Genomic DNA, 25204 nt, shown 5'->3' with positions numbered 1-25204 from the left:
AACTCCCCGGGAGGAGGAGGAGGAGGAGGAGGAGGAGGCTGCGCGGCCCGAGGGGCGGATGGAGCGGAGGGGACGGGGGTCTCGGGCTGTGTCTGCGCCCGCCAGCACCCCCCGGGATGTCTCTCCCCGCACCAGAGTGTTGTTAATCCCCAGCAGCCACGCGATGGCAGCAGAAATGTGGGAACACCGGAATGGACGCACGCATTACCACACCGTTAGAATGAAAAGGTATTTTGCAAAGACGAGGCAGCTGCTAAACGTAACCCGATGTCCACGATGTTTTTAAGACAAGCAGGGAGTAGAAAAAGTTTTCCCTCTGCAATACAGTAACTTACATCTGCCACGTTAATTCACAGTGGGGTCACTTGAGCTTTCTTGTAGCACTGATACAATACAACCCTCTGCCCCTACGATTTTTAAATTTTAATTTGACCTACAGCAGACAGAGCAGGAACAGCTCCTGTCTCAAAGTAATTCCTCGAGGTGTGGGTAGCTAGTCCCAGCTTTGGCCACGGGCTTATCCTGCAGGGCAAGTGCTGAACAATTTGGGATCACCTGAGTCCCCATGAGAGCAACAGTTCATTTAGTCCAAGAAATACAGGGTTTGGGCTGGTCAGTGTCGGCACCACGGCACGTCCAGTGAGCGGAAAACGCCAACGATCCTGCTGCTGTCAGCTCCATCCCATCACCAGCCGTTACCTCAACTGCGCTACCAGGGGCCAACATCTCACTACTGCCCTTTTGTTGGAGCTGTTTGCCTGCTTTTTTTTTTTTTTTTTTTTTTTAAATAACAAGGTTATTTTCCAGGAACTCGTTGAGGCACTTTTATATTTTGCCAGCAGTTGGCACCCAAAGCGAGACAGCCTCTCAAACCCTGACGCAGCTCCCGCGCACCGACAGGCGCCGTCCCGGCGTGGTTACGCCTCCCTCCTGCGCCCCGGTGGACTCCCCTTCCCCAGACTTTGCTGACACAACCCATCATTAAGAGCAGGTCTGCACATTTCCCAGAGACTACGAGACAACCCGGAAGGTGACAAAGGGGTGTTGGCACACAGAGGTGACCCGCCACGGCCGCCGGTGCCAGCCCCCACCTGCCACATCGGGGTCTGTGACGGGAACGGCTTCACGCACGGGGAGACACCGACAGGGCACCCGGCGAGGGCTGGGGACCCTCTGCCCCCGCGGACCCTTCCTCTGCATCGCGCTCTCCTCCTGCTTCTGAGAAGGGGTATTAGCGTGCAGTTAATGCTTTACGTTTCCACGGAGTCCTACAAACGCTGGTTAATTAATTCTCATCTCTCACCTACAGAAGGGTGAGTAAATAATATCCTACAAAACGGTGGCCACTGAAACGTGCCCGTGTGCAGGACAGGGCCATGCTCTGAAATCCCATTCTGCCAGCTTTTGTGTCTGTGCTGCGTTTTGGGGACAATTCCAGGTTTTGCTTAGGAACCTTCAAACCCTTGACGCGACTCTACGCTTCTGCTTGCCCTCCCCACGCACGCTTTGGTGAGCGATATCTGTCCTTCCAACAGGAACTCAGGAAATCAAAATGTTTAATGCATCTCTGATGCATACAAAATTAGCAGCAATACAGCAAACGAGATTTGCTTTCCTTTCCAACACACCATGAAATAAATAAATAAATATAAACACATTAAAACCCAGGCGCGTAAGGCAGAGACACTGAGGCTCCTCGTTTCCAGTGGAAGCCCTTATCTCCGTCACAGCCCACAATGCAATTACAAGATTACAAGGCACACGCTGCTTCAGCATCTGGATCCTCCACGCAATCACAGGGATCCCTACAGAAAAAGGAAACCTCTTAATCTTGCAAGGAACAGCATCGGTTTTACCTCGCCGCGCTGCACCCCGTTTAAAACGCCCCAGCAGCTCTGTGAGGACTGACCTGCAGTAAAGACTTCAGCCTCTGGAGTCAGTCCTTCCCCACGCACGCACAGAAATGCACACACGTGGCCAAAAAGTACGTGCAGACCACTGCCCGTCTCTGTATTCACGTTTATTTTGTTCTGCTGTAAACTGTCTCATCTAAATTGCAAACACGGGGATAAAGTTTGGACCAATAAACCTCCTCTCCCATCTCCAGTCCCCAGCACGTTAAACCCAGACCGCAGATCCAGCAATCCAATCTCCATATAATTTTATTCTCGAAATATTTCATTTCTGGCCACCAATCTTTAGATCTCCTATTGGATTTTGTTTTCGTAAATGGATTTTCCCACAGAGCTGGCAGAAAATATATTTAATTTTGAATTTCTCTAAACTGAAATAGTCAATATAAATGTCAATGTGTATTTGTGCCGTAGAGCCTTTGCGGCGACACAAACCTCACGTTTCAGAGGGGGGTACAGGGGTGCCCGGTAGCTTGTTTTCTGTCTGCACACTCGTTCTAATGTTTTATTTAATAAGGATGGCTAAATAATATGAGAGTGCGTATATATATAAATTTTTGTTTTGTTTTGTTTTGGAAAGGTTCCAGCAAGAGGCACAATGTCTACCACTGCTTTGCAGGCAAACTGAGGGGAAGGTGGAGAGGAAGGACTAACGCCAGCCCGAGGCACGGAGCCCGACGTGGGGGCTGACGTTTCTCGCCCCGTTTCTTTAGGCCCATCCGGCACATTCGGCTCCCGATTCCTCCTCGACAGACCCACGTCACCGCGTTCCTCCTCCTCTCCCCCACAGTATGCGGTGCAGTTGCAGCATCAATTACTCAAACAATTTCAGTCTATCCAGACGCTAATGTCATTAGTGCACAGAGATCCTTTTGGAACAATTTACGTTGAAACCGCCTTTACATGCTAAATGAAAAATGTTCAGACTTTAGTGAATGGGCTTTGAATTACAATCCTACCACATGCAGCTCAGCTTTATTCGTGCTATTTATTAAACAGAGGAAAAAAAGGTGATGCAGTCAATTACAAAGCAATTACCTGAACCGCCCCTGCAGACCTGTTGCCTCGCGCCGAAGGGACGGCTGCCCTTGACTCGGGCAGAACTTGCCCACAGGCCACCTGCCCTTCACCCAAAAAGGGGTCGTGACGCCCACGTGCGCTCAAGGGAACCCCCCGCGTGGTTTCTGGTCGGCTTGAGGGCTCCTCACCACATCACTCCCCGTCCAACCGCCCTTTCTCTGCCGCCTTCATCAACCTTCAGTTACTCGACGCTGTGCACTACAACTGGGTGTAGCCATTTAGTGTCTTATTTCGAAAACTTCACAAGCCACCTGACTGTTCCACGTGCCTTTGCTGTGCTTCTCCAATGTATTTTGAGATGACTGGTGAAGTTAAAAGATTACGTTTTTTTTTTTTCACTTACCACAACAAAGACTTTTGTTTGCTAAACTACATTAAAAAGCCCACAGATCGTTTTTTCCACCGTGTTCACAACATACTATCTGGTACACGAGCAGTTACTCCGCACAAGGCCTGACATTACTGGAACAGCACTAACCACAAGGAGATTTAAGGTAAATAAGCCAAACCTGCCCTACAGGTACCCTCGCTGCTTCAACATTTGCAAACGCTGAACCCGCCACAGCAGTCACCTTTCACTGAGATTCAGCACAAACATCCTCAAGCTGAGACGCAGCCCCAAAAGCTCTTGCTCTTAGCTTTGCTTCAGAGCGTTTATGCAAAACCCTCTGTTGCTGTCATAAAGCAAACTGCTTTCAAAGAAGAAGGTTTAACCTGTTAAACTTTAAAAGCTGTGTTTTGTCAAAAGCAGATTAGGAAGGGTGAGGATCCCCCACCCCACTGAAATCACACTGAAGTAATGGTGGAAGGAATTAAATACAAGGGGAAAAAAGCTTGAGAAAGCAATTTAATCCTCCTCTTCCACCTTTTCTCCCTTAATCACACAAAAATAAAACCAAAAACTTTCCGTTCTGGTCCATGTCCAAAATGATGTGTGAACTAACTGAGTGTAAAAACAGTTGCTCGGCATTGTATCAGTTAAAGTAAATGTAACGTTTCCTCTTCCTACCCTGCAGTTCTCCTCCGTTCCTGCTCTTGCTGTAGTTCAGTCCGTTCCCAACATGTCACTGGAAAGACTATTCAGAAAAGCAGGAGTAAGAAACAGACTCTTTATTTCTTTGTGAATTTATTTTCACTTCTTTCAGACTAAGGCTCCCTCCGTCTACCAAGTGTCTCCATCTGGAAGCCTCCCAGTAACCCAACTTTATAGACAAAGTGAGGATCCGCAAGTGAAACACTTTCATCTGGTAGACGGGATTTCGTTATTCTGGACTGATGCTGCCAGGCTGAGAGAGTGAAGCAAATGCAGCGTAAAAGCTGCGTTATAGTGTCTCAAGATGTAATAATTTTCCCACAAACACTGACTCACCCGTCACCCCTTCCCCGGGCTCCCAGCGCGGCACACGGGAAGGGATGGGATAGGGATTCCCGGCAGGGGGCCGCACGGCCCAGCACGGCCCTTACACAGGTCCTTCACTTGGGAGCGGGTCAAAGCACGCAGTAAGAGCAACCTGCAGCTGCGCTTACACCACCTCCCGCCGGCTAAACGGAGAAAGAACTTCAGACTTGACCACACAGAAACACCGGCGCACAGGACCTAAAAATCAAGGCTGGGCTTGAGTGGCTTTGCAAGAGCTGTGATTAGGAGAGTTCAGTGTCTGCCGGGACAATGACAAACGCCGCGGACCCTCTCCCTTCCCCCGACGGCAGCGGCATCGCCTGCGGGCCGAGCCGGCGGTCCCTGGTCTCTGCCGGGAACAGGCACCCCACCCCGCCACCCCACGCACGAGTGGGCTAATCCCGCCAGAGCAGGAGCAGCCCGAGGGCAGCTGCCTTCACCTGCTGACATTTCACCCTACGCGTCCCCTATTTCCCCTCATGCCCCCAACCTGCTTTGAGTGGCGAGCTCGGACACGTCCAACGCTAAAAGTTCTCTCCCAAAGATTTCATTTTCCTGGAGCGCCGCACAGCAACGCACCGGTGGCTTGCAATGTGTGAGTCCACGTGGGAAATAAAGCCAAATATTTTACAGCACGTCTCTGACTAAAGAACTCCTGCACGCCCGCCTGCCGCAACACCAAGCGGCGTGTCCGCTGTCGTGCGGAGGCGAGGCTGGAGCGGGGCCGCCCCGGGCATCGCCTCCCGCAGCACACGCAGCCACGGCCCTGACCTCAGCCGAATCTTCGCTCTGAGACACCCAGATATCCAGACAGCTTTTACTGCCGAAGTTCTACACTGTAAAATAAGCGACGACAATTAAAGGATTAGGTACATTACAGGTCTGCTGAAGAATAAAATCTCCTCGACACGTATGGGGCGTTAGGAAAAGATGCCAAAGCCCACGACCATTTGCTGTGAATTTATGTTACTGCAAGCGAATACATTAGGATCCTGATATAGAAAACGAATTATTGATATGTATGTTCCCTTCAAAAGAGACTCTCAGGAGACCCATTCCAGATTTAATGATAATCCATATTCCCCTTCAGAAACGGTAAACCGACTCTCTGATTTCCCCTGGACTGCCACAGATGCATGAATCATTAAGATGCCATCACAACCCGACGTTCTGGATGCCGTAAACACCACCTAGAATGGGGAACAGAATAAAATCCAACCACAGCTCATGGGGAGTCAACACCTTCCCTGTTTCTGTACGAGCATCCGCCCGTTGTGTCCATTTCAGAGACGCGCACGTCACAGCAGGGACGGGGAGATGCTGCTGGGCTCTGTGCCCTCTCGTGAGTTATGGGAGATTAAGGGAGAGGCTGCTTAGAAAGGGCAAAAGTAAAATATTACGAAAGGCGCAAGGAAATACCGTTAGCAGTGACGATAAAGAATAGATCTGTATAAAAACTGTCACTCCTCCTTGAGCACTTTTTCTCCTTTGCTTTCAGGACTGGGCTTGTTTGTGTTAATCTATGCACACGTGTGTGTCATATTTTCAGAAAGCCTTTCACATTAAACTCTCATTTCTCCTCCAAAGCCATTCCGCAGTATTTCTCTGGAATGAATTAAGCAGCCCGACTGAACAATGCAATCCTAATTAGTTTGCAAACTACACAGCTCACCTCTGAGGGCGAGCAAGCCCGTGTAAATTAAAGCGAATTGGATCAGACTGTCCTAGGAATATTCTCCAGATCAGCGCCGCTCGAGCGTGTGATCTCAGAAGTTGCTTTCACCCTCCAGTAATAACTTACAAGTAAATTTCACCGGCAATAGCGGGGAATTGAGAGACGTAGAAATGTTCTGCTGTTTAATGCTCCACGATGGGTTATTTTACGTAATACAGCAAAGCCCGTCGGTCACTTACCAGCGGGGAACGTCCCGGCGCCCTCAGCACTGGCGGCTCACACGCCCCAGGAGCGAAGGACGCGGCTCCCGCCGGCTCACCCAGCCCGGCCACGCTGCCTTTCCAGGCCCAAATGCTAAAGAGACCTTTGCAAAGTTTTCACGGTGACGTCCCAAGGTTTATGCAGTAATTGAATAATCTAAAATTTCCATTCCTGTCCTCGTGGACTAATCTGTAATAGTGTTAAGGGACTGTTATGATATTAATTAAATACAAGTCCTGCATACAAAATTGATACTCTGCATCTCCATCTCCACGAGGGAGTTTCTCTCTTAATAAGACTTAAATCAAATTTTACTTTTTTTTTTTTTTTAAGAATTTCATAAAGATTATCATATTGTACTGAAATAACATACATCTCTATATGAGAGAACAAGGTATTTCAAATATATGAGCTCTGGCGCACTCATCTCATCCATCTCTCTGATCCGACAGCAGTGGTGTCAGACCGAGCCCAGGCTGACGAAGGACCCCCCGTGACGGGCGGGGGGCTCAGCCGCTCCCCCGGAGCCTCCTCCCCGCTGACGGACGCGCTGCTGCCACAGCCGGGGGGTTGTAGAGCATCAGGCCGCTGCCCGTCCCTCGGCAGCTCAGGCCACAGGCAGCGTGGCGCAGGCTCGGGCACGGCTCTGCCCCAGCTCCAGAACTCTCCTCGCTAACTTCTCCCCAGGCACTCGTGTGTGGAGGGACCAAAATATCCCCAATACGGGATAAAGAGCGACAGAATCGGCGTCGACCTTCCAGAAGGCAGAGGATAAGAGGGAAATTTACTATAAAAATATGACCTCGTTTAATTTTAGCAGCAGTTTACTAAGAATTCAGCTGAATGCGCCATTTAGAGGCACCTGGAAAGGTTCATGCGTGAGAAGAGGCAACGGCGAAGTCGGAGCAGCACCAGTCTGGAGCCACGTTAAAGCTGTTTCAACACTCCCCTTACTATTATTTAGTAGTTAAAATTTTTAATTATGTGAATTGATTAGGAACACATCACCAGGGATCCTAATTAATTAGAATTTTAAAAAGGATCATGGACTGGAGATTTTTAATGGATTCCACAAAGAACTGCACGAAGAGGTATGTTAAGGGGAAGGCCAAGTTAACTTCTGCTTTCTGGTTTATCCAGCGATTTCTAACAGGATCCTGCATCAGATTAACCAAGTAATATCCAAAACCCTCCCGCAGAGTGACGGTAACCAAGACAACAGCTTGAGGATTTCTGGCAGTTATCATTTAACATCCACTTGGTTAATTAGTTTATTTCTCTTACTCCTTATTTATTTAAATTAGTGTATTCCTATTTAAACTAGTTCATTCATTATTTATGTCCTAAATTTGCTTTAGTTGCCCTTTCCACACTCACCAAATCCTTCTCTAGGGTACTGATGGACGCCGACATCCCCAAGTATCTGGTGTCAACTTTTCCTTTCAGAACACATTCTCCTCCCTACCCAAAACTTGGAAAGATGCAGGAGCCGTCCGTGATGCTCAGTAAGTAATTAATTATTAAATCTGCTAATACAAATCCCTTTTCAGAACTGGCTGGTCAGTAGTTTCATGGGCCAATCTCCTTCTTGCCTGTTAGCTGCAGCTTCCAAAGCTCTGTCTGGATGCTCTCGACGCTCTTGGCTCTCGGCTTTGCAAGTATTTTTCCATCACTGCGACGATGATACCTATTTATCTCCTGGCTGCAAGAGTTGCTGAGATGATCTGGCAGTGCCACAAGGCAGACAGTTATTTCATGCCCTGTTAAACCCTAATGTGGTTAACTACAGTATCACTCCAACTTTGAAAAGAGCCTTTTTTATTATTTTGAATCTGTTGCCTATGTGTCGAAGAAAAGAACATCGTTTCCTGTTAGGATGGTATCAGAAAGATAAACCCGCCACGCTATCCGTGAACTAGCAGCATGTACCGATCGAGTAATTAATTAAGAAGGTTAAAAATACATAATTCTGCCCAAGCAGCGCTTAGAGGACAAGAAAATGAGTGTTTTGCGCGTTGTTCGTGAGACTGGCAGCAGCCTCGCAGGTGCCGCCGCGGCAGCGGAGGGGGCAGCGCGGGGGCACCGGAGCCTTTCCTCCAGCCTGCGGAAGCCGCAGACACGCTTCTGGGCACCCTCAGCACGAGAGACACCTCTGCAGTGGACCCAGCTCCTCTAGACCCAGATTTACGTGAGTTAAAATTCCAGACCAAATCTCTATTTGCCCGTTCCTGTTGGTTTCTCTTCTTCTGTCTTTGTGTACCTAAATTACGACCACTTGACTCACCAGTCCCTTTGTACCCTCTGATACCCGAGGAAAAAAACCTACCGGTTTCTTTTCAACACTTAGGTGATCAGTCTGGATTTTGATAACCCTTAGTGATACTTAATACGTAGATTTATGCAGAATTTGTGTTCTTCCAGTTTTGAGCCCCAGTAAAAACTACCACTGACTGTTCACAGCGTGGGCCCAGGAGCCACGTTTGGGCTCCATTATTGTTTTATTTGCTGCAGGACCCAGCTGTAAAACTGGCCCCATCCTGCGTCTGGAGCTGCCTCCGCTGGGCTTCGCAGAGACTGAGGGACGACTCGATGAGAGGGTGTAAGTACCTTCTCGGAGAGAAAACATCAGGTACTGAAGGGCTCTTACACTGGAGAAAGATGTAGGAACATACGGCCAAACCCCGGCACATCCAAATCACGAAGCAAGTACTTTGACACTTATTTTCTTAAGTGGCGAATGTGATCAGCCACAGGAAGAAACCCTGAACGCTGCGCGTTCTCCAGCTCCTGATACATCCAATTACAGATGTGTTACTTTCCAGAAGACACACTTCAATAAAATAGAAATTACTGGGCACAGGGCTATTTGAGTCAAACATGATCGCTACACACGTCCACGCAGTCAGGCGCTCCAGGGGCTGATGGCTCCAGCTTTCAAAAAACACGCCAGAAAGTGTTGAATCGTGTGTATGAGGGGTAGCCAGTGGTCACCACCACCCTCCTACGGGTAAGTTCTGCAGCACAGGTTTCGGTATTCTGCATTGTTAAAGTTCACAGAAGTTAATTAAATCCTGCTCTGCAAATCCGAAACAAAAACAATGCACAATTTCTATCATGCTGACACTTTTTTTTTTGGGGGGGGGGGCTTGTCATAATAAAACATTGTTATTGGACGTAAAAATTATGGAACGGAGTTATGCCTCTCTGGTGTAATATAATGCAATCCATTTAATATTATTTTAAAACCCAAAACCTCATTAAAGCAGACAGAACGTAAGAATGACAAATAGCCCAGCAGGAAGCTGGAGCATGAGCCGCATTCCAGGCACCGGGCACCTTGTGTCCCCCGCTCTGAACTCGGCGACGTCAGCCCCCCGCACAGCTCCCGCAGCCACGCCGGGGGCACGGGGTGCTCCTCACCCGGGTGCGAGAGGGTTAATGCCCTGCAAAACACGTGCCAAGATGGGCCTGAAAGCCTGGCCTAGCCTAGAGTCCGGCCTGAAAGCTACGGGACAGGCCTGGAGAGAAGGGGTTAAGCTCTGCCTGTCCCTGAACACCGTGGGTACCCCAAATGCTGGCCTGTGCCCCGACACCCCCCGCGGGGCGCAGCCTCCTGGCCTTGGGGGATCAATACAGCTCATGCAAAAACACCCCCTCACGGCTTCGCTGCTCCTTTGCTGAAGTTAGAGTATTTCTTTGAGACACAGCAAATGCTACAGTTACACATTTTAATACCCTTTTACCATTTTGGCCCCAAGTTCAGTATCAAACGCTGGGAACAGGAACCGAGCTAGGCAAAGCTCTGCAGTTGGACTATCAGAAAATGTAACTCCCATTTAATAAAATATGAAATAAAAAGTTAAATAAATCTACTTCTTATCCACAGCCGCGCAGACCTTTAACATCAGAAGTAATCGGAGCCATCGAACGGCTCTTTCCTCACGCAGACGGAGTTTAAGAAAGATCAGTTGTGTCAAACAACAACAACATGTTTGAGAACAAACAGGCTTATTCCAGAAATACTGTGTCAGGTGAAATCACCCCTCTGAATGCCATCAGTAGAGCAACAGTCTCCTTCAAAACGTGCCTTGAAGCAGAGGTTCTGGTCTGAATTCAACAGAAATTCTACTTCTGCATGCTGCAAGACCAACGCTTAATGAGCATACAGACATACAGAAAAGGATGGAATTTGCTACAAAAAACTAGCTGGTATTTTGTGAGAATTAAATCACATATGTACAAAGCTCATACAGTAAAAAAGAAAAAAAATGCTCAGCAACCCCCTCGGAGAGGTCTGGTCGGCCTTGTTTCACAAACACCACGTCCTGTACCCGAAGGTGCGCGGTGTGAAGACACTGCAGAGTTTTTCTTCAACACTGCAGCTGTACGACATCGTGCCAACCAGAGAGCAGTGACACAACCACAGGGTGAAGCTATAGTCAAATTTTGCTCAAAACTGTAAGAACGAACACGCACACATTCTTGTGGGCCAGGGGGAAAGGCTGGAGCTCAGCAAACACAATTTTCCTGAACGTGTGGACGCGTTCCGGGGAGCTGCTGCCTCCCAGCCCACCCGCCACCGCACGCGCCGCCTCCGTTCCCCTACCTCCACTCCTTGGACTTTCAGTTTCATGTGATCCTCTCGGGTGGTTTTCCCATCTTTCCTTTTTTTCCAGCAATATCCATCTTTCCTGTATTTCACCTTCTTCCTATTGTACAGGATCATAGAACCATTCTGCGGTCTGAAAACAAGAAACAGTTTTGGATTACACGAAGAAGAAAACCCACCCTAAGAGAGTTTACGAAGCAACGTGCTACAGACCAGCAAGAGCCTCTACAGAAAAGCAGTATTCTGTGTTTGGCATAATATAAATTTTCATCTTTTGTTGCTGTTAACTGGATTAACCAATGCTTTACAATCTGCAAATTTTTACTTGAGAATTTCATACCTAACGAAGTAAGTGTGCCAGTGAGAGGGTTAAAAAAAGAAAAAAAAAATAGAAATCTTATCATAAATAGGGAGATTTTTTCATGGAATATATTATGATTGGGCTCGGCTACATGCTGGAAATTAGAAAGAAATAAAGGTTAAGGGAAAAAAAAGGATTGTTATTATTTTATTGTAGACAATCTCTCTCTCTTTAACACATCAGCAGGATTAGATAACAGCCACCTCTAATGCAGCACCAGAATATGGATGTTGGCTTAAAAAGGCAATAAACAAGCAAAAAAGAACGGAAGGAAAAAGCATTAGCTTATACATTGGTTTCGCCATTCCTGCTTAGATCAGTGTTAGACATGGAGTAACTTTCCCTCTTTTGAGCACCTCCTTGACTTCAAAGATGCATGAAAACATTTTCCGCTCAGAAACCACGTCGATGCTTCAGAATATCAATAAAGGCACATCGACGCTTGCCCAGCAGACAGGAGTCAACATCTTTTTGGTGTAAGACAATATTTCACAGAAATGTTTTGCCATCTGCTAAGCCAATACACAAAAGGGGCATTTCTGCTGTAATGCTAGAAAGGAAAAAAATAAACCAAGCCCCAACACATCACTGCAGAGAGAGCATGCATCCCACGCAGGCAGCAGTGCTGTGGATGCTGCAGACATTGACACTGGTGCGTTAGTCACAGTCATTTGGCTTTAGGACACCACCAACAGAAAGAAAAACAAGGACATTAGCAGCAGGAGCGATAAACAGCTTCCACGGGAAGGCTCAGGCTGGAGCCTTTTGACAAAGTGAAGCACCTGAACTTGTATAATCAAACCCAATTAACAGCGGGGAGCCTTTGAGGGGAGAGGGTGAGAGAGGGTCCCCCCTCCCCATCCAGGCTGCACTTGGCGTCCCCCCTCGCACCCCTCGAGGTTTTGGGCGGTAGCTGCCAGGTGTGTTCAGATGAGCAGAGCAACACCTAGAACTGCTGAAAAACCACCGAGTGTTTCTGTGCCCAGCCGACACAAGGAAGTTCTCAGTAAACAAGCCAAATTAAGCGGTTTGTGTTCATGCAACATTGGCTTGTGACTTCAGAGCTGTGCCAAAAGTGCACAAATCAGTGCCTGGCCCAGATGGAAAAGCATCCTTCATCCCTCCCGCTTCTGTGTCTCAAACAGCACGACACCGTGAAAAAAGCACAAGAGCAAGCTTCTGCAGGTACCCTCTCCTCGCTTTTCTCTAACAAAATACTCCATTTGAAGACAGTCGCCTTCACCCATGTTGATCACATCACAACAGGGCAGTAACGCTGGTGTAAAAGCTGCTAATTACGGAGTAGCTCATCCCAGTGCTCCACCAAGTGCACAAAGGCACCTGACTACTGAGGAAAACAAGCTCGTAGTGGTTTTCTACCACCCCTGGCCAGCTGAAATTCCCAACACCAACCAGTACAAGGCCCTTCCTCCCTCAAAACAAACACCATCAGCAATCGCGGCGTCTGCCACCAAACCTCCGTCCTTGTCCCTCGGCTCCGCGCGCACACGCGCCCGCGGGGCCGTGCCGAAGGGCGTCCTGCCCGAGCCACGCTCCGCGCTTGCTCCAGAACACACACGTGTGCCACAACCTCAGCGAGTGTGGGCAGGAACCCGCACAAGTCTCTCTTAGGATGAAAACAGCCTTGCTACTTCCACGTAGATTTGCAAGAGCGAAAAGATCTTTCACCTAGGTGAGCATCTGCGTATTTCTTTACTAAACAGAAGTGACAGACAGATTTCATTTTTTTTCCCTGCATACACAGATATTTGTTCCCTGTGACCAGAAGCCTGAGCTCCGTTCCCCAGACTGCAGCTCCTCCTGCCACCCATCTCCCGGCAGCCCAGACCGAGGGCTCGGCGAGGCTCCTCCTCTCTGCTCCCAGGCATCCCCCTGAAAACACACACTCGGGTGTCAGCGCAACCACGGCGTCTGCCTGACAGCACCGAGGATCGTGCGGGATTAATTCAGGGGAGATATTACATGCCTTGTTCCGGTGTTTATTCTATAAAGCTCCAGTCACCGCAGGTGTCAGCTCACACCACCAAAGGTCTCCCCTTGTCGCCATCACGGAGCCGTGCCCGATGGGTTACGACGAGTTACCTGCGCATTCAGGGCAAGCAATGAAAAGGCGGCGCAGGAACGGATCCCCCGCCTGGTGCCTTGGCGCTCGCACGCGCGGCTGTCAGAAAACACACGCTCGAAGGGCCTGAAAGTTTTTTGATGTGAGCAAAACACTGTTTTTCTCGCATTTGGCGGCACAAGAGCGCGCGGGTGAAGGGACCGAGAGTCGAGCTCTGCAACTTGGCTGCTGCTCTGCAGGGCTGGAATCGGGTTTTTGTTGGTTTATTTCTGCGGTGAAAAAAGAACACGGGAGGAGGTCACTGGAAAACACTTAACGAGATTTACACAAAATAAAGCACAATGAAACAAAATCTCTTAAGGATCTCTGGAGCAGCTGTCGATTTTGATAAGAGCGTATCGAGCTGCTTTAAGGCTCATCGAAATTGACTGTTTTTTAAAGATATCTTCATAAAATGAGAAGCAATTTTAACCTGATAGACATTGCTATTGTATTTCACCCGCAGTAAGAAGGAACAGAGAGGGAGGATCTCCCGTGCTTATCTCCCCGGCGCACAAACACGGCCAAGCGCAGCGAATTGATGGTTGCGGGAAGACTCGGCAGATGAGCCCGAGAGGGATTCCCAGGGCGCGTGACGGGTGCGACTCCAACCCAGGTCTCCTCTGAAGGTTTCACTGCTCAAGCTCGATTTGGGGATTTTGTTTGTCCCCAGAGGGGGGGTGAAGCCCCAAGGCCCACGCGTGGGCCGCCCCGGGGCTGCGGCTCCCTGCGCCCATTCCGGGAGCCGGCGGTCGAGGCGGGAAGCAATCGCCCTCCTCTGCGTTAAACCCCACCTGGAACCACGGCAATAGCAACAAGTGCTGAAACATTAACAGCAATTTACTTGATTTGATTAGCTACTACTTCGCAGCTACACAGTGCTCTTTGCATTAACACGGGACTAAATGGAAAATAATAAAATAGTATTTTAATATTACGGCACAGCTGAGAGCAAGAGAGAGTGATCTAAGCCCACCAAGAAGCCTGTCAGTGCTCACAGGCGAGGTGCTGGGGCTGCTGGGGGGGTCAGTCTCCCTCAGCCCTCCCCGGCGGGGATGGCCATGGCCCAGTTCTGCCTCGTGCATGACAAACCCAGACCCACGGCCATGAAACGGCAGCGCCGTCTCGCAGCCGGTCGCCTCACCTGTACCGGCTCAACGTCGGGCACCAGGCTGCGGCGCTGGCTCGCGCCAGCCGACCCCCCAGGATAACGTGGAAAGGTCAGAGGCATTTCCCCCTCCACTCAGAATAAATTTGTTTGCAATGAGACCAGAAAGGGTTTGTTGCTCTTACAAAAAAAGGCAGCAAACAAAAGGAAAGGGACTGGGAACAGGTGAGCAGAGCAATCCTAAAACGGGTCCCCCCGCAGCGGAGGCGGCGAGCGCTTTGCCGCACACACGCTGAGTCGCAGCTTGGGCCCGGAACACCGAGGAGCAAACCTCTGCAACGGCCAGCGCGGCTGCGGCTCTGCCAGCGGAGAGGCGCAGCCTGGCCTCGGACTCTCTGACCTGCCCCCAAAACCCCCGCCAGCCCGGAGCCGCGCAGGAGCCAAGGCCGAGCCCCGGGCGAGGGCAGCCGGGCTCCTGGCAGAGACGGTGCAATTATTTCTGGTCCCACTGTGTGGAGCTTGCAGGATGATCTACTTGCTTACAGACCCAAATAGCACAGAGCAAAGTCACAGCTCTGAATTTCCTCTCTTTTATGAGCCTGTGGCATTTAAAAGCTGCCTGATCTCTATTTAGGTTTCTTGCTTGTGGCCTGGGGGAAGGAGGGGAAAGGACAGGAAGAGTAATTGCCGAGCAGAAAGCCTTTTGTCTTAAGTATTGATGAGATTTGAGATGCTTCCCTCCCTCTCCCCATTATTTACCACCACAGCTCTCACATAAATTGCCACAAAAGCGTAAGAGCTACTTTTGCCCAAATTGTTCCTGCTACAGCCAGGAGATGTTAACTTCCATTTCTGGACTCACTTTCGAAGCGAACAATCATACCCTGCGGGTGACGGGTCTCGGGACCTGCTGGTTGCTTGGGGCTACGCGGGGCTCCTGAGGATGCTCCCCTCCAGCTCAGGACTGGGCCAGGCCACCGGGTAAACTGGGGCTTCTCTCAGCCACATGGGGAGAGGTGGCAACGGAGAGCGTGCACCAGCAGGAAACACCGGGAGTTCCAGGAGGATTTTCCTGAAACGTCATTTTGGATTTGGCACTCGATTCATCTGTGGGTACCTACCTCTAGCTCCAAGTCCCATTCTGAGCAGGTTTTGTTTCTTTTATATAAAGTTTCTTACTTGAATAATAAGAATCTAAACTAACTCATCTTATGAACATGAACCAGATGCATGAAGGGAGTAAGCAGTAAACAGAAAACAGTTAAGACTGGGGTACTTTGGTCAACTGATGCTGCCTCTCCATTGTGCTCATAAAGTCTTTGGCCTAAATGACCGAGATGTTCCCCTAATGACGTTGCCGCAATATTAATAAGGCTGCTCAATGCAACCAGCTCACTCTAAACTGTCGCATCAAGATTTGGTAAATGTCAGATGTATCATTTAATGAAAACTACGTTTTACTGCCTAGGGAGCTCGGGTTGCCGAAAGGAAATTGTAAATACTGCAAAGCCAAAAGCAACTCTTTTTTTCAGGACAAAAGAATAAGACCAGGCAGAAGGACCTTCCTCAAGAAAGTCCATGGCTCTAGAACCGGGATTTTATTTGATCATCTTACATTTTCTTCAATTCCCTGCCAAGTCAGATATTTAAAGCAGCTCAGTACTTCACAATAAAATCACAGAACTGGGTGTGAAGCTGCTGACGGAGGCCCTGCCAAAGCCAGAGGCATCAGCAGCCTCAGAGCCTGCCACCCGCGCTGGAGGCGCTTGCAGAGCGCGTCACGGCAGCGAGACGAGCCCCGGGCGTGGGGGGGAGGCGCCTCGGCCGAGCCCGACCCGTGGGTCAGGCAGGTGCCTCTCGGGCTGCGCTGCCCACGCGCGCCGCAGCCCCAGGGTGGGGGTGGCTACAGCCGTGAGGTGGTAAAGCAGAGGGCACCAGTGCCCAGACACCTCCCGAGCCGCGCTGGGGCACGAGCAGCAGCTGCCCCCAGCCCTGATGAACCCCCACGCTGCCCTGACACACACCGCACTGAGAAACGGCTCCTGCTAACAACCTGGATTACACTATTTTTTATCCTGCATAGCTGTTAGCTTTATTTTCTCTGGCTATGAAGTTATCATGGAGTCAAGGGACAGCAAAAGGGAACTATCTTCCATCTTCTGAATCTCTGCACGATAATAATGAGAAATTAACTTCCACTCTCCCAAAGGAGCAACCTACTGATGCAGAAACTGGCTGGGAAAAGCTGGAGTCTTGGAGGAAGCCCTGGAAAGGGAGACAGAGCTGTGTGATAAATCATTGCCCTTGTTTTCCAGTGAACACAAGGATTCGCCCCCACCCAGGAACCACAACTCCTCCCACAGGCGTAAAACGAGCGAGCGACACACGAGAGGACGCCCTTCTCCCGGGAGGTGCCTTGCTGGAACCCAAAGCCACGGAAGCGCTTGCAGAGCACACGGCCTTTGCTCCCTGGAGCACAGCGGGGCCGAGCGGCGACACCGGGTCCCACGCGCTGGCTCGCCCGCAGATCCCGGCCCATCGACGTGAGCCCACGGCAGGGCCCGCGGCTGCGCTCGGGGCTTTCGTGTTAGTTCCTAAAAGAGGAGCACAATCCTTCTCCTGCCAAGCACGACTGGAAAAGCTTCCCAGATCTGGGGTAAAACGATACGCAAGGCGTGACACGTCACACAGCGTGACACTGTCAGGAGCTGGTGCTACTACACACGACAAGGTATTTCTACTTTATAGCCTCCAAACTTGCCAAGCACGCGTCCTCCTCTTCTTGCGCACTGTCTGGTATTACTGACAGGGAAGCAAAATCCAATCAAGATGTTTGTAATGAAGAATCCCGTTCCAGAAAAAAGTTGAGGCAGCCCTTCCTCATCCCACGCCTCAGCAGAGAAGTGGGAAGCTCATGAAGCAGAGATGGGTCAAAGCCCACTGGTGGGCCCCGCCAAGGACGACGCACGCGGTCACAGCTCCACCAAGACGATGGCTGCAATGCAAGCACGGGGCAAGGCGGCTCTGGAATGGGCTACCATTGTAAGAAATATTCCGCAATACTGGAAAAAATCATGCCTCAAAATATTCTTCTCAAAAGTTAATTAAACTGAAGAGAGAGGACTGAGAATGTGATGCTCATGGGAAATCACATACCCCTTTGAACGCACCAGGAAAAACTGTGTGTGGCCAACACGGGGCACTTTAACACGGAGGCCCGTAATGCCCTCATCTGATAGTCGGACAATTTGCTTAAAAGCCTCATCTATTCAGTTTATGTCACTGACTTGCTTCGCTGGAAATTGCGCTCGGTCGGTTCCCGGCCATACCCGACGGCACCAGTCTTGTCTGGGCCTCATCTGGCAGCGGAGACCCATCGCCCACGACATCCCCCCGCCCCTCCCGTGTGTCCGAAGCGGGATGGAGCACACGGCCTCAGAGTGAGAGCCCACGCCGGAGCAGCGGCTGGAGCCGGGAATGGGGAGAGGCGCCAGGAGCGAGCCCCCAGGCACCTCCCGTCCTGGCTAACGCCCCGCACACCGCAGCCCGGGCAGGCACGGCGCCCGCCTGCAGAGCCCTGCTCCATCTGAGGCTGTCGAACGTTCCCGGTGATGGATTTCCAGAAACTCTCTCCTTGGGGTTTTTCTGCACCATGTGCAGCGCTGCAGCTCCCACTCACAGGGCAGGGAGGGACGCACAGGGCCTGTCAGCCGGGATTGCTCCTGACTGACACCCAGATTTCAGAAATACCTCAGCTATTATTTCTTGTTTCTACAGAAGAAAAAAAACCGATGACAGAAGTTATTTCTCCCCTGAGAAATGCTGCTCTCTAAGTCTTCATTTACCTTGACATTTCCCCTCCGCTGTACCAACGGCTTATCAGAAGATTAAGGCCCGAATGGAAAACGGAACGAGGAATCTGGAGCAGCCCCAGCCCGGCCCGTGGCCGAGCCAGCACCAGGCACTCGGAGTCGGTTTAGGAGGTCATGGAGATTCGTTGGTCGGTGTTAAGGACGGAGTCACCCAAAGGGGCACCACCGCACCCCAGTGACGGAGCCGAGGGGCACCTAGAGCTCTCTGCCCTACAGACGAGTCTTAAAGTAGTATTTACACAGACAAAGGTTTTCAGACTTTGGGAAACTTGTCCATCACAGCTGTATCCCTGGCAGGTCACACAGGAGTTGGTTTTATACCTTTTTTCCCCCTCACCTCCCAGATAATCGCTCGGCTTTCACCCTCAGGCAATGACACACACTCACCCTGGAAGAAGAGAAATCCCAGCGTACATCCAGCCTTTCTCACAGGACCACAAACCAAAGCAAAACTCCTCACAAGAACTTAATACAGACGCTCAGGCTTCACGGTGTCTGCTGAGGACTCAGCAACGTGTCACCTTGCAGGGGGAGGCCACTGCCTTTAAAGTCCCCGTTGACCTCTCTTAAAATTGAGATTATTAGTGTGGCCACTGAAGGAATTCCAGATGACATGTTTCAAATTTACCTGATCTTTGAACTCTGCGGAGATGAAATAAAGACTTCAGAAGAAGCCTTCTTATCTGTGTAGGAAGAGATATAAATCACAAGAAAATTAATTTTTTTTTTGTCTAGAACTAAATGTTACTTGCATCTAAGATGAAAGTGAATTTATTTTGTATCTACAATATTGAAGTTAAAGTCTAAAATAACAGACCTAGCAGTTTTGTCCAGAGTTGTAGTTAACACGACGGCTAATCCCATCAAGGGGACGTTAATTGGTGTCTAGATGCTCCTTTTCATAGCAGCAGTAGGCCATAAAACTTAATCCTTACCTCCTCTTTCCAGCATGTAGCCTCTGTGTTCATCAATAAAAGTAATGCTATTCATTAAGTATGGGAGTAATTACCTACGGCTCCAACAAACAGGCCTGAACAAGTGTGTGCCAGCATGAAGGTGGCTTTCAGGATAAATTCTGAGCACTGAAATAGAAGCTGCAAAGCACTGGAGAAGTGCCGGGTGTTTTCTCGGTGCGTCCCGGGACACTCACTGACAAGTCTCACCCTGAAACGGTTCCCCAGGGCTATTTAAGGAGCGATCGGGACGTCAGTGCCGCAGAAACGCCTCCTCCAGATACGTCTGCACGGAACATTCTACAGAGATTAATCCAGGTAACGTCCGGGGCTCCGCTAACTTTGGCAGGACCGAAGTCTGTCCTAAACCGTCCTGCCAAGAGCGACAACAGCGGCCCAGCGCAGCCAGGCACAAAGCACGGGCACAGCCGACCCTTCCCAGCGCCCCCGCAGCCCCCAGCGACAGCGGGTGACAGGGCAGTGACAGGGCAGTGACGGGGCAGGCACGTCCCTTCGACTCCAAACGGTGGCACATTTCCTCTGCTAAGACCTGTTTATATGAATGAGCTGGAAAAGCCTGGATGTTTTTGCTCTCTGTACTTGCTCTTGACACAACCAGAAAATAGGGAACAGTGATAACAGCACTAATAATAGTAATACAACTAATAATGGGATTTGACTTCTCAGTAAACATTTACTCTGCTGTCTTTTACACTCAACGGTGTCATGTTTTGTTGCCAAAGAGTGAACTCCACGGAAGATTCATCCAGCCCCTTTGCATACCATGGTTACTCAGCCTGATTAATTCAACCATTAACAACTCTATTTTTAGAGACAATCAAAAAAAACCTCAGAGAAAAAACCCCGTATCTGTATCCTCAATGCTTCTGACACAAGAGATGACCACCTTCCCGCCGTCCCTGCCCTGGGTTCTGGAGCCCTCCTCGCTGCGTCGCCCTCCACAGCATCGGCTGGATGTCGTCCTCCCCGCTCCACACGTCAGGGCACACCACTGCACTCCGGGGGAAGCACCAACCGCCAAACTCGGAGCCGGAGTGAGGGGATTTTTGCAGGAACTCATTTCTGTGAGCCATTATGATTTTGAGCCACCAAACTACTGAGCATTAAAAATCTTCCAAAGGATGGAAACGGAAAAGAACAGCAGCTCCACTGCCAGACCTCGCACTGGCAAAGCCACAAAGCACCCCGGGCGCCCCGACTCCTTCCTACGCCTCCATTCATCAGATCTGCTTCTCCACGCGGATATCTGTATCTCAAGACCATAAGCATAGCTACAGAAATAAAACAAACATCTGCTGGAGAAACCTTCATTACTGAGGTCAGAGGAGTTTCCAGGGAGCTCACAGGTTACGCGTTATTTTACACCCCTCTGGCACGCTGGGTAGCTGGGTGTACTTTACTGGTGTAAATACACTTGACGTACTGATTTGGAGCACGGGCCTACACCCTCCAAACCCGCTCTTCAGCAGAGCAACTTCATTCAAACCCCCTGACGTTGGGGAGTAACGTCCCTGAGCTTCAGGGGGTTGGGTTCCAAGAGGAGCCCTTGGCCCCAAGCACTCCCCGGGTAAATCCACAAGCTGCCAGGCCCTGCCTGGGGCAGCCCCGTCCCTCTACTCTCGGGGTAACACAGCAAGAAAGAGTTATTTGATAAAGGGAAAAAGAAAAGCTAAGCTCAACCCTTCTTACTTTGGGGGCAGAGGAGAGCAAGGAAACACACGACAAAACCCCACCGAGGTCCTCGAGGAGGAAATCCACACCTGGAGCTGCGCTGACCACAAACTGATCCGTAAGGGCAAGCGTCCTTGGGCAGTGGCAAGAGCTCCTCACACGCTCTGGTCACCAGGAGAACGCAAACTTGTCTGAAGCGCCACTTTAATACACTTACAGGTAAGACCGTGCCCGGTAATTTCTGCTGGGCCCCGGAAGCCAGCTGTAACCTGCACGTGTGGTTCTCCCGACGACCAGCCCTTCTCTGCCCGCAGCGGAGTGAGTCAGGACTGGGTTTAACCCCTCGTCCGGAGACTCGCTAACCAGGAACATCCTCCTGGAAACTGCTCTGTCCCAACGATATGGATTTCGTTCAAGCAGCTAACAATAGCATTCCCAACATTTTTACTGTATAACATGATAATTCATGTGTTGACAGTTCTGAACTCTATACCAGATCTGAAAAAGAAATTAGAAACAATCTTTATGAACTCCTCAGTATGCCAAGCAATTGAAACCGCCTCATAACGATATAGGACCAAAGCTAGAATATTAAAATTGTCATTAAGTGGAATGCACACGAAATGCTAAAAAGTCTTTTGGCAAATTATTTCTTGATATAATGACATGCTATAGACCTAAATCTTAGTACAAGGCATGAAAAAAGACAGTTAAATCAACTTTGTTCATTTAAATATAATTTTAAAAGAACGGGTGTTCGTCTCTTTATTGCTCAAGGATTTTTATCAATTTCTTTAGCCCTCATTTATTTCCCTTCTTTACTCCCACAGGGATGCAGTTTGATTTATTGGGAATTAGCTCTTTCAACTCATGAATGCTTTAAACTATTTTCAGATTAATCATCCCAGTATCTGCTCACGTGGTGAGGAGCCCCCGTTCGACCCGTGTGCGCGCACACACCCGGAGGGCTCCCAAACGCGCCGCGCGCCAGCAGCCGTCCTGCGTTATCGATTGCTCTCTCCATGGAAAAGGGCCCTTAAAAGGACCTGGGGCTCCAATTAACTTTTAAAAAACTTCTTCTGAGATGGCCTCATTCTGCAGGCACTATTTTGGTTACGGCTCTACCGAGGGCAGGGGTCAGCTTTAAAGTGAGGTGCTCCCCAGCGCAGCACGTGCCGATGCTGCCGCCTCCTTATGGGGGAGGGAGGGAAGGGAAGGACAATTCTGTTACTTAGTGAACTGACTTCCAGCGCAGCTGCCCCGCTCACTGTGACCGCTGGCTCAAGGCCAACAAGGTCTTCCCCAGCCAAGTGGGGCTGCACCTTGGTTTTGTCCAAAATACCATGTACCAGGGGAATTCGCCAGGATGCCATCGGGCGCTGCGCGGGGCTCGCCGGGGATCGGGAAAGCCACGGAGGGGCCAGGAGAAGAGAGGAGAGCTGTGCCACATTCAGAAAGCGCCAAGAGGAGGAAAAAGGTTTCTGGTTCTCCCTCTGCTCACAGTGCAGAGTGTGGCTCCTGACTTGAGAGACTACAAAAATCTGTAAATGTTTGAAAATTGAATAACAATTCATTAACTATAAATTTTAGTTGAGAACCACTTCAAAACGGAACTGCTGCTTGACAGGTGACGAACTTCCAACACTGCAGCCAGCGAAACGGCTGGTGGAACAGCGACGCAGCCCTCGACACCCTCGGGGCATCTGCAGAGACCTGGGATGTGCAGCAGCACTGAGACGGGCCAAGGGGCTGGAAGAGGCAGCGACACTCTGACAGGGGCCAGTAAACTCCCAAACTTTGCTCCCGCGCAGGTTCGAGGGGCACCAGGCCCCAGCCCAGGCGTCCCCCAGTGCGGGGAGCGAGCAGGGGCTGCGGGAGGAGACACCGCGCTCTCACCAGCCGCCGCCCGCTCCCCCTTTCCAGGCAAAAGTATTTTATGCAATGCTGGAATCTAAATTAAAAACTGTCCATTTACCCATGGACTCAGCTGATTGCTGATTAATAGTCATCACGTACATAAATCTGGGTTAACCTGGAAACCGGAGGCACTCAGACTGCCGAACACGCCGGGCCGGTGGGGCTGGCTGCGTGTGGGCCGCAGTGGGACCAGCGGCCGTCTGCAGGGCTGAAGCTCAGGCCTGAGCTGAGCCAACAGTTGAGGCTCGTTTTAAGACGACGGGGCAATGCCAGCTGCCCTGGCTCGTCCGGGAAAAAGCAAGTGTTCCCCCTCCTCTCCGGGGGGCAGAGCTCAGCTGTACCCACCCTCCAAGCGGACTGACGAGCCGTGACGCCGACTGAGCGCGAGCGTGACCCTCGGCGGTCGCTAATCCAGGCTGCATTCGAGGCACATGCTTAAACACCCCGCAGCAACCTGGTTTAAGCCCCTCCTCTCTTTCAAATTAACCTCAGGAATATAATCTATTTATTTATATCAATTTAGTCCCATCAATTAATGATGACAAGGCAATTAACTAGAATGCCAGACAGTAAAAAATAACCACATAATGCCTTCTTCAGAGGAAATCTATTATGTAATCCCAATCGGTCTTCATTAACACAAAGTATTCCAGTAAAAGGTAGTAATCTAGTTATGGTCTGTGAAATATGAAGATCCACAAAGTAATTTTTCAGAATTAAGGGTAAAGTATTTTTAGCAAATGTAAAGGAAACATTTTTGCATTTTTCCTGCAAACCTTTGCAAAAAAACGAGAGTGTGCCATAATGTAATGTACCAGTACCAAGCAGATTGTGCGATATCACAAAAGAGGCATTAAATTAGCCATTATCACTACAACGAGACGCAAGGCGGCTTCCTAAGCATTTCCCCTCCCCACGCTGTTTGGTTTCTGGACCCAGCCAAGAGCAAGAAAGCATCGATTTTCTCCATCCCTCGTCCAACACTCGCTGCGCAGATACAGATGCCAGCACCAGGAAAATGAATCTCAATCTGCTAACTCTAGCCGTCCTCAAACACCCTGGGTTTGGGCAGAAAGGGTTCAAATCAGCGTTCCACAATTTTCTCCAAACAACGGATGAACATACCGCTCGGCCCCTCCTCCCCGCGGGGCTCAGGACCATCACAAGGGAAGGATGCCGCGATGCGACCTGACCCTGACCCCCTTCCTGCGCCGCCGGCTCGAAGAACTAAGCAAATGTCTCGTGCCCAGAAAAAAGAGACTTCTCCCTCCGATATTCAACACGACGCCCTCAGAATAACACCTCGAGTTTTTTAACGATACTAATCAATTTACGTATTAAAGATCCAATTATTAGAAAAATTAGATGAGAGGCTTACATGAATCCACGACACAACCGGTTTCACGTGGAAACACACATTTCCCAATTTTAAGCCTTATTCGCCTTCAAACTTTATATTAATAAACAAGCAGATAAGAGAGAATTAAACCCAAATATAGAAAATCCCGCAAACAAAGAACACAAACAAACGTAGTCAACCACTTCTCCAAAACATGCCAAAGCTATTAAGCACTCTTGACTTAAAATTTATAATGAAGCAGCTTAAAAAGTCCCAAATTCCTACAGGAATCTGTTTACAATACAAACTCAATTATTGTCTTACTCTGATACTTATCTTGTCTTATACCCTCTCAGCTCATCCTACTTTTGCATTTAATTACATTACAGTATTTTTAGTTGAGATGAAATTACACTTTTTCACATTAATTTAGCCTGAACTAACTTCTGATAGCAGGAACTCCTTTTTCTCTGTTGCCCCAATTCGAACCATCTAGGTTAGGATGAATCACTCTGTTAACGCTCATGTTGCACCCCCCGGTAAAGCTGCACTTGGCGTTTCCAAGCCCCGCGCAGTGCCCTGGGCATCGAAGGGTAAATGTTTGCCCAGTGTCCTCTGATGAAAACTCTCCTGTTCTGCTCTTTCCTCTGTTATTTTTTGAGCCCAGGTTGACACAGAAGAGTCAGGCGGTGACTCCTCCCTACACGTTGGCACCAGAGATGCTGCTAAGAAGGGACCTTTTCTGTTTGTTTATAGAAGCACTAAAAAAACTCTTTAAAAAAAAAAAGAAAAAGTAGAGCCTTGTATACGTTTAAACACACAAGATTTCTGGAAATAATTAAAAAATGTAATTACAGTTTCATTCCGGCTATTGACTTAGAAAAAAAACACAACAGAACAATC

General features: G+C 49.6%; 1 protein-coding gene across 6 annotated transcripts in view; it reads right to left on the bottom strand.

Moving 5' to 3' along the window:
- The window catches only part of CAMTA1 (calmodulin binding transcription activator 1), a 283392-nt gene that overhangs the window by 170273 nt on the left and 87915 nt on the right, over positions 1 to 25204 (bottom strand). For all 6 annotated transcript variants that reach the window (XM_026862593.1, XM_026862589.1, XM_026862588.1 and 3 more), the window contains exon 4: positions 10935 to 11070. In XM_026862593.1, coding sequence (XP_026718394.1) covers positions 10935 to 11070 — 136 coding nt within the window. The remainder of the gene's footprint in view (positions 1 to 10934; positions 11071 to 25204) is intronic.

This window comes from Athene cunicularia (assembly GCF_003259725.1).
Source record: "Athene cunicularia isolate RWA chromosome 21 unlocalized genomic scaffold, athCun1 chr21_part1, whole genome shotgun sequence".
NCBI classification, from domain to species: Eukaryota; Metazoa; Chordata; class Aves; order Strigiformes; family Strigidae; genus Athene; species Athene cunicularia.
The sequence above is the reverse complement of the archived record's forward strand: the minus strand, read 5'-3'. Positions and strand labels throughout refer to the sequence as shown.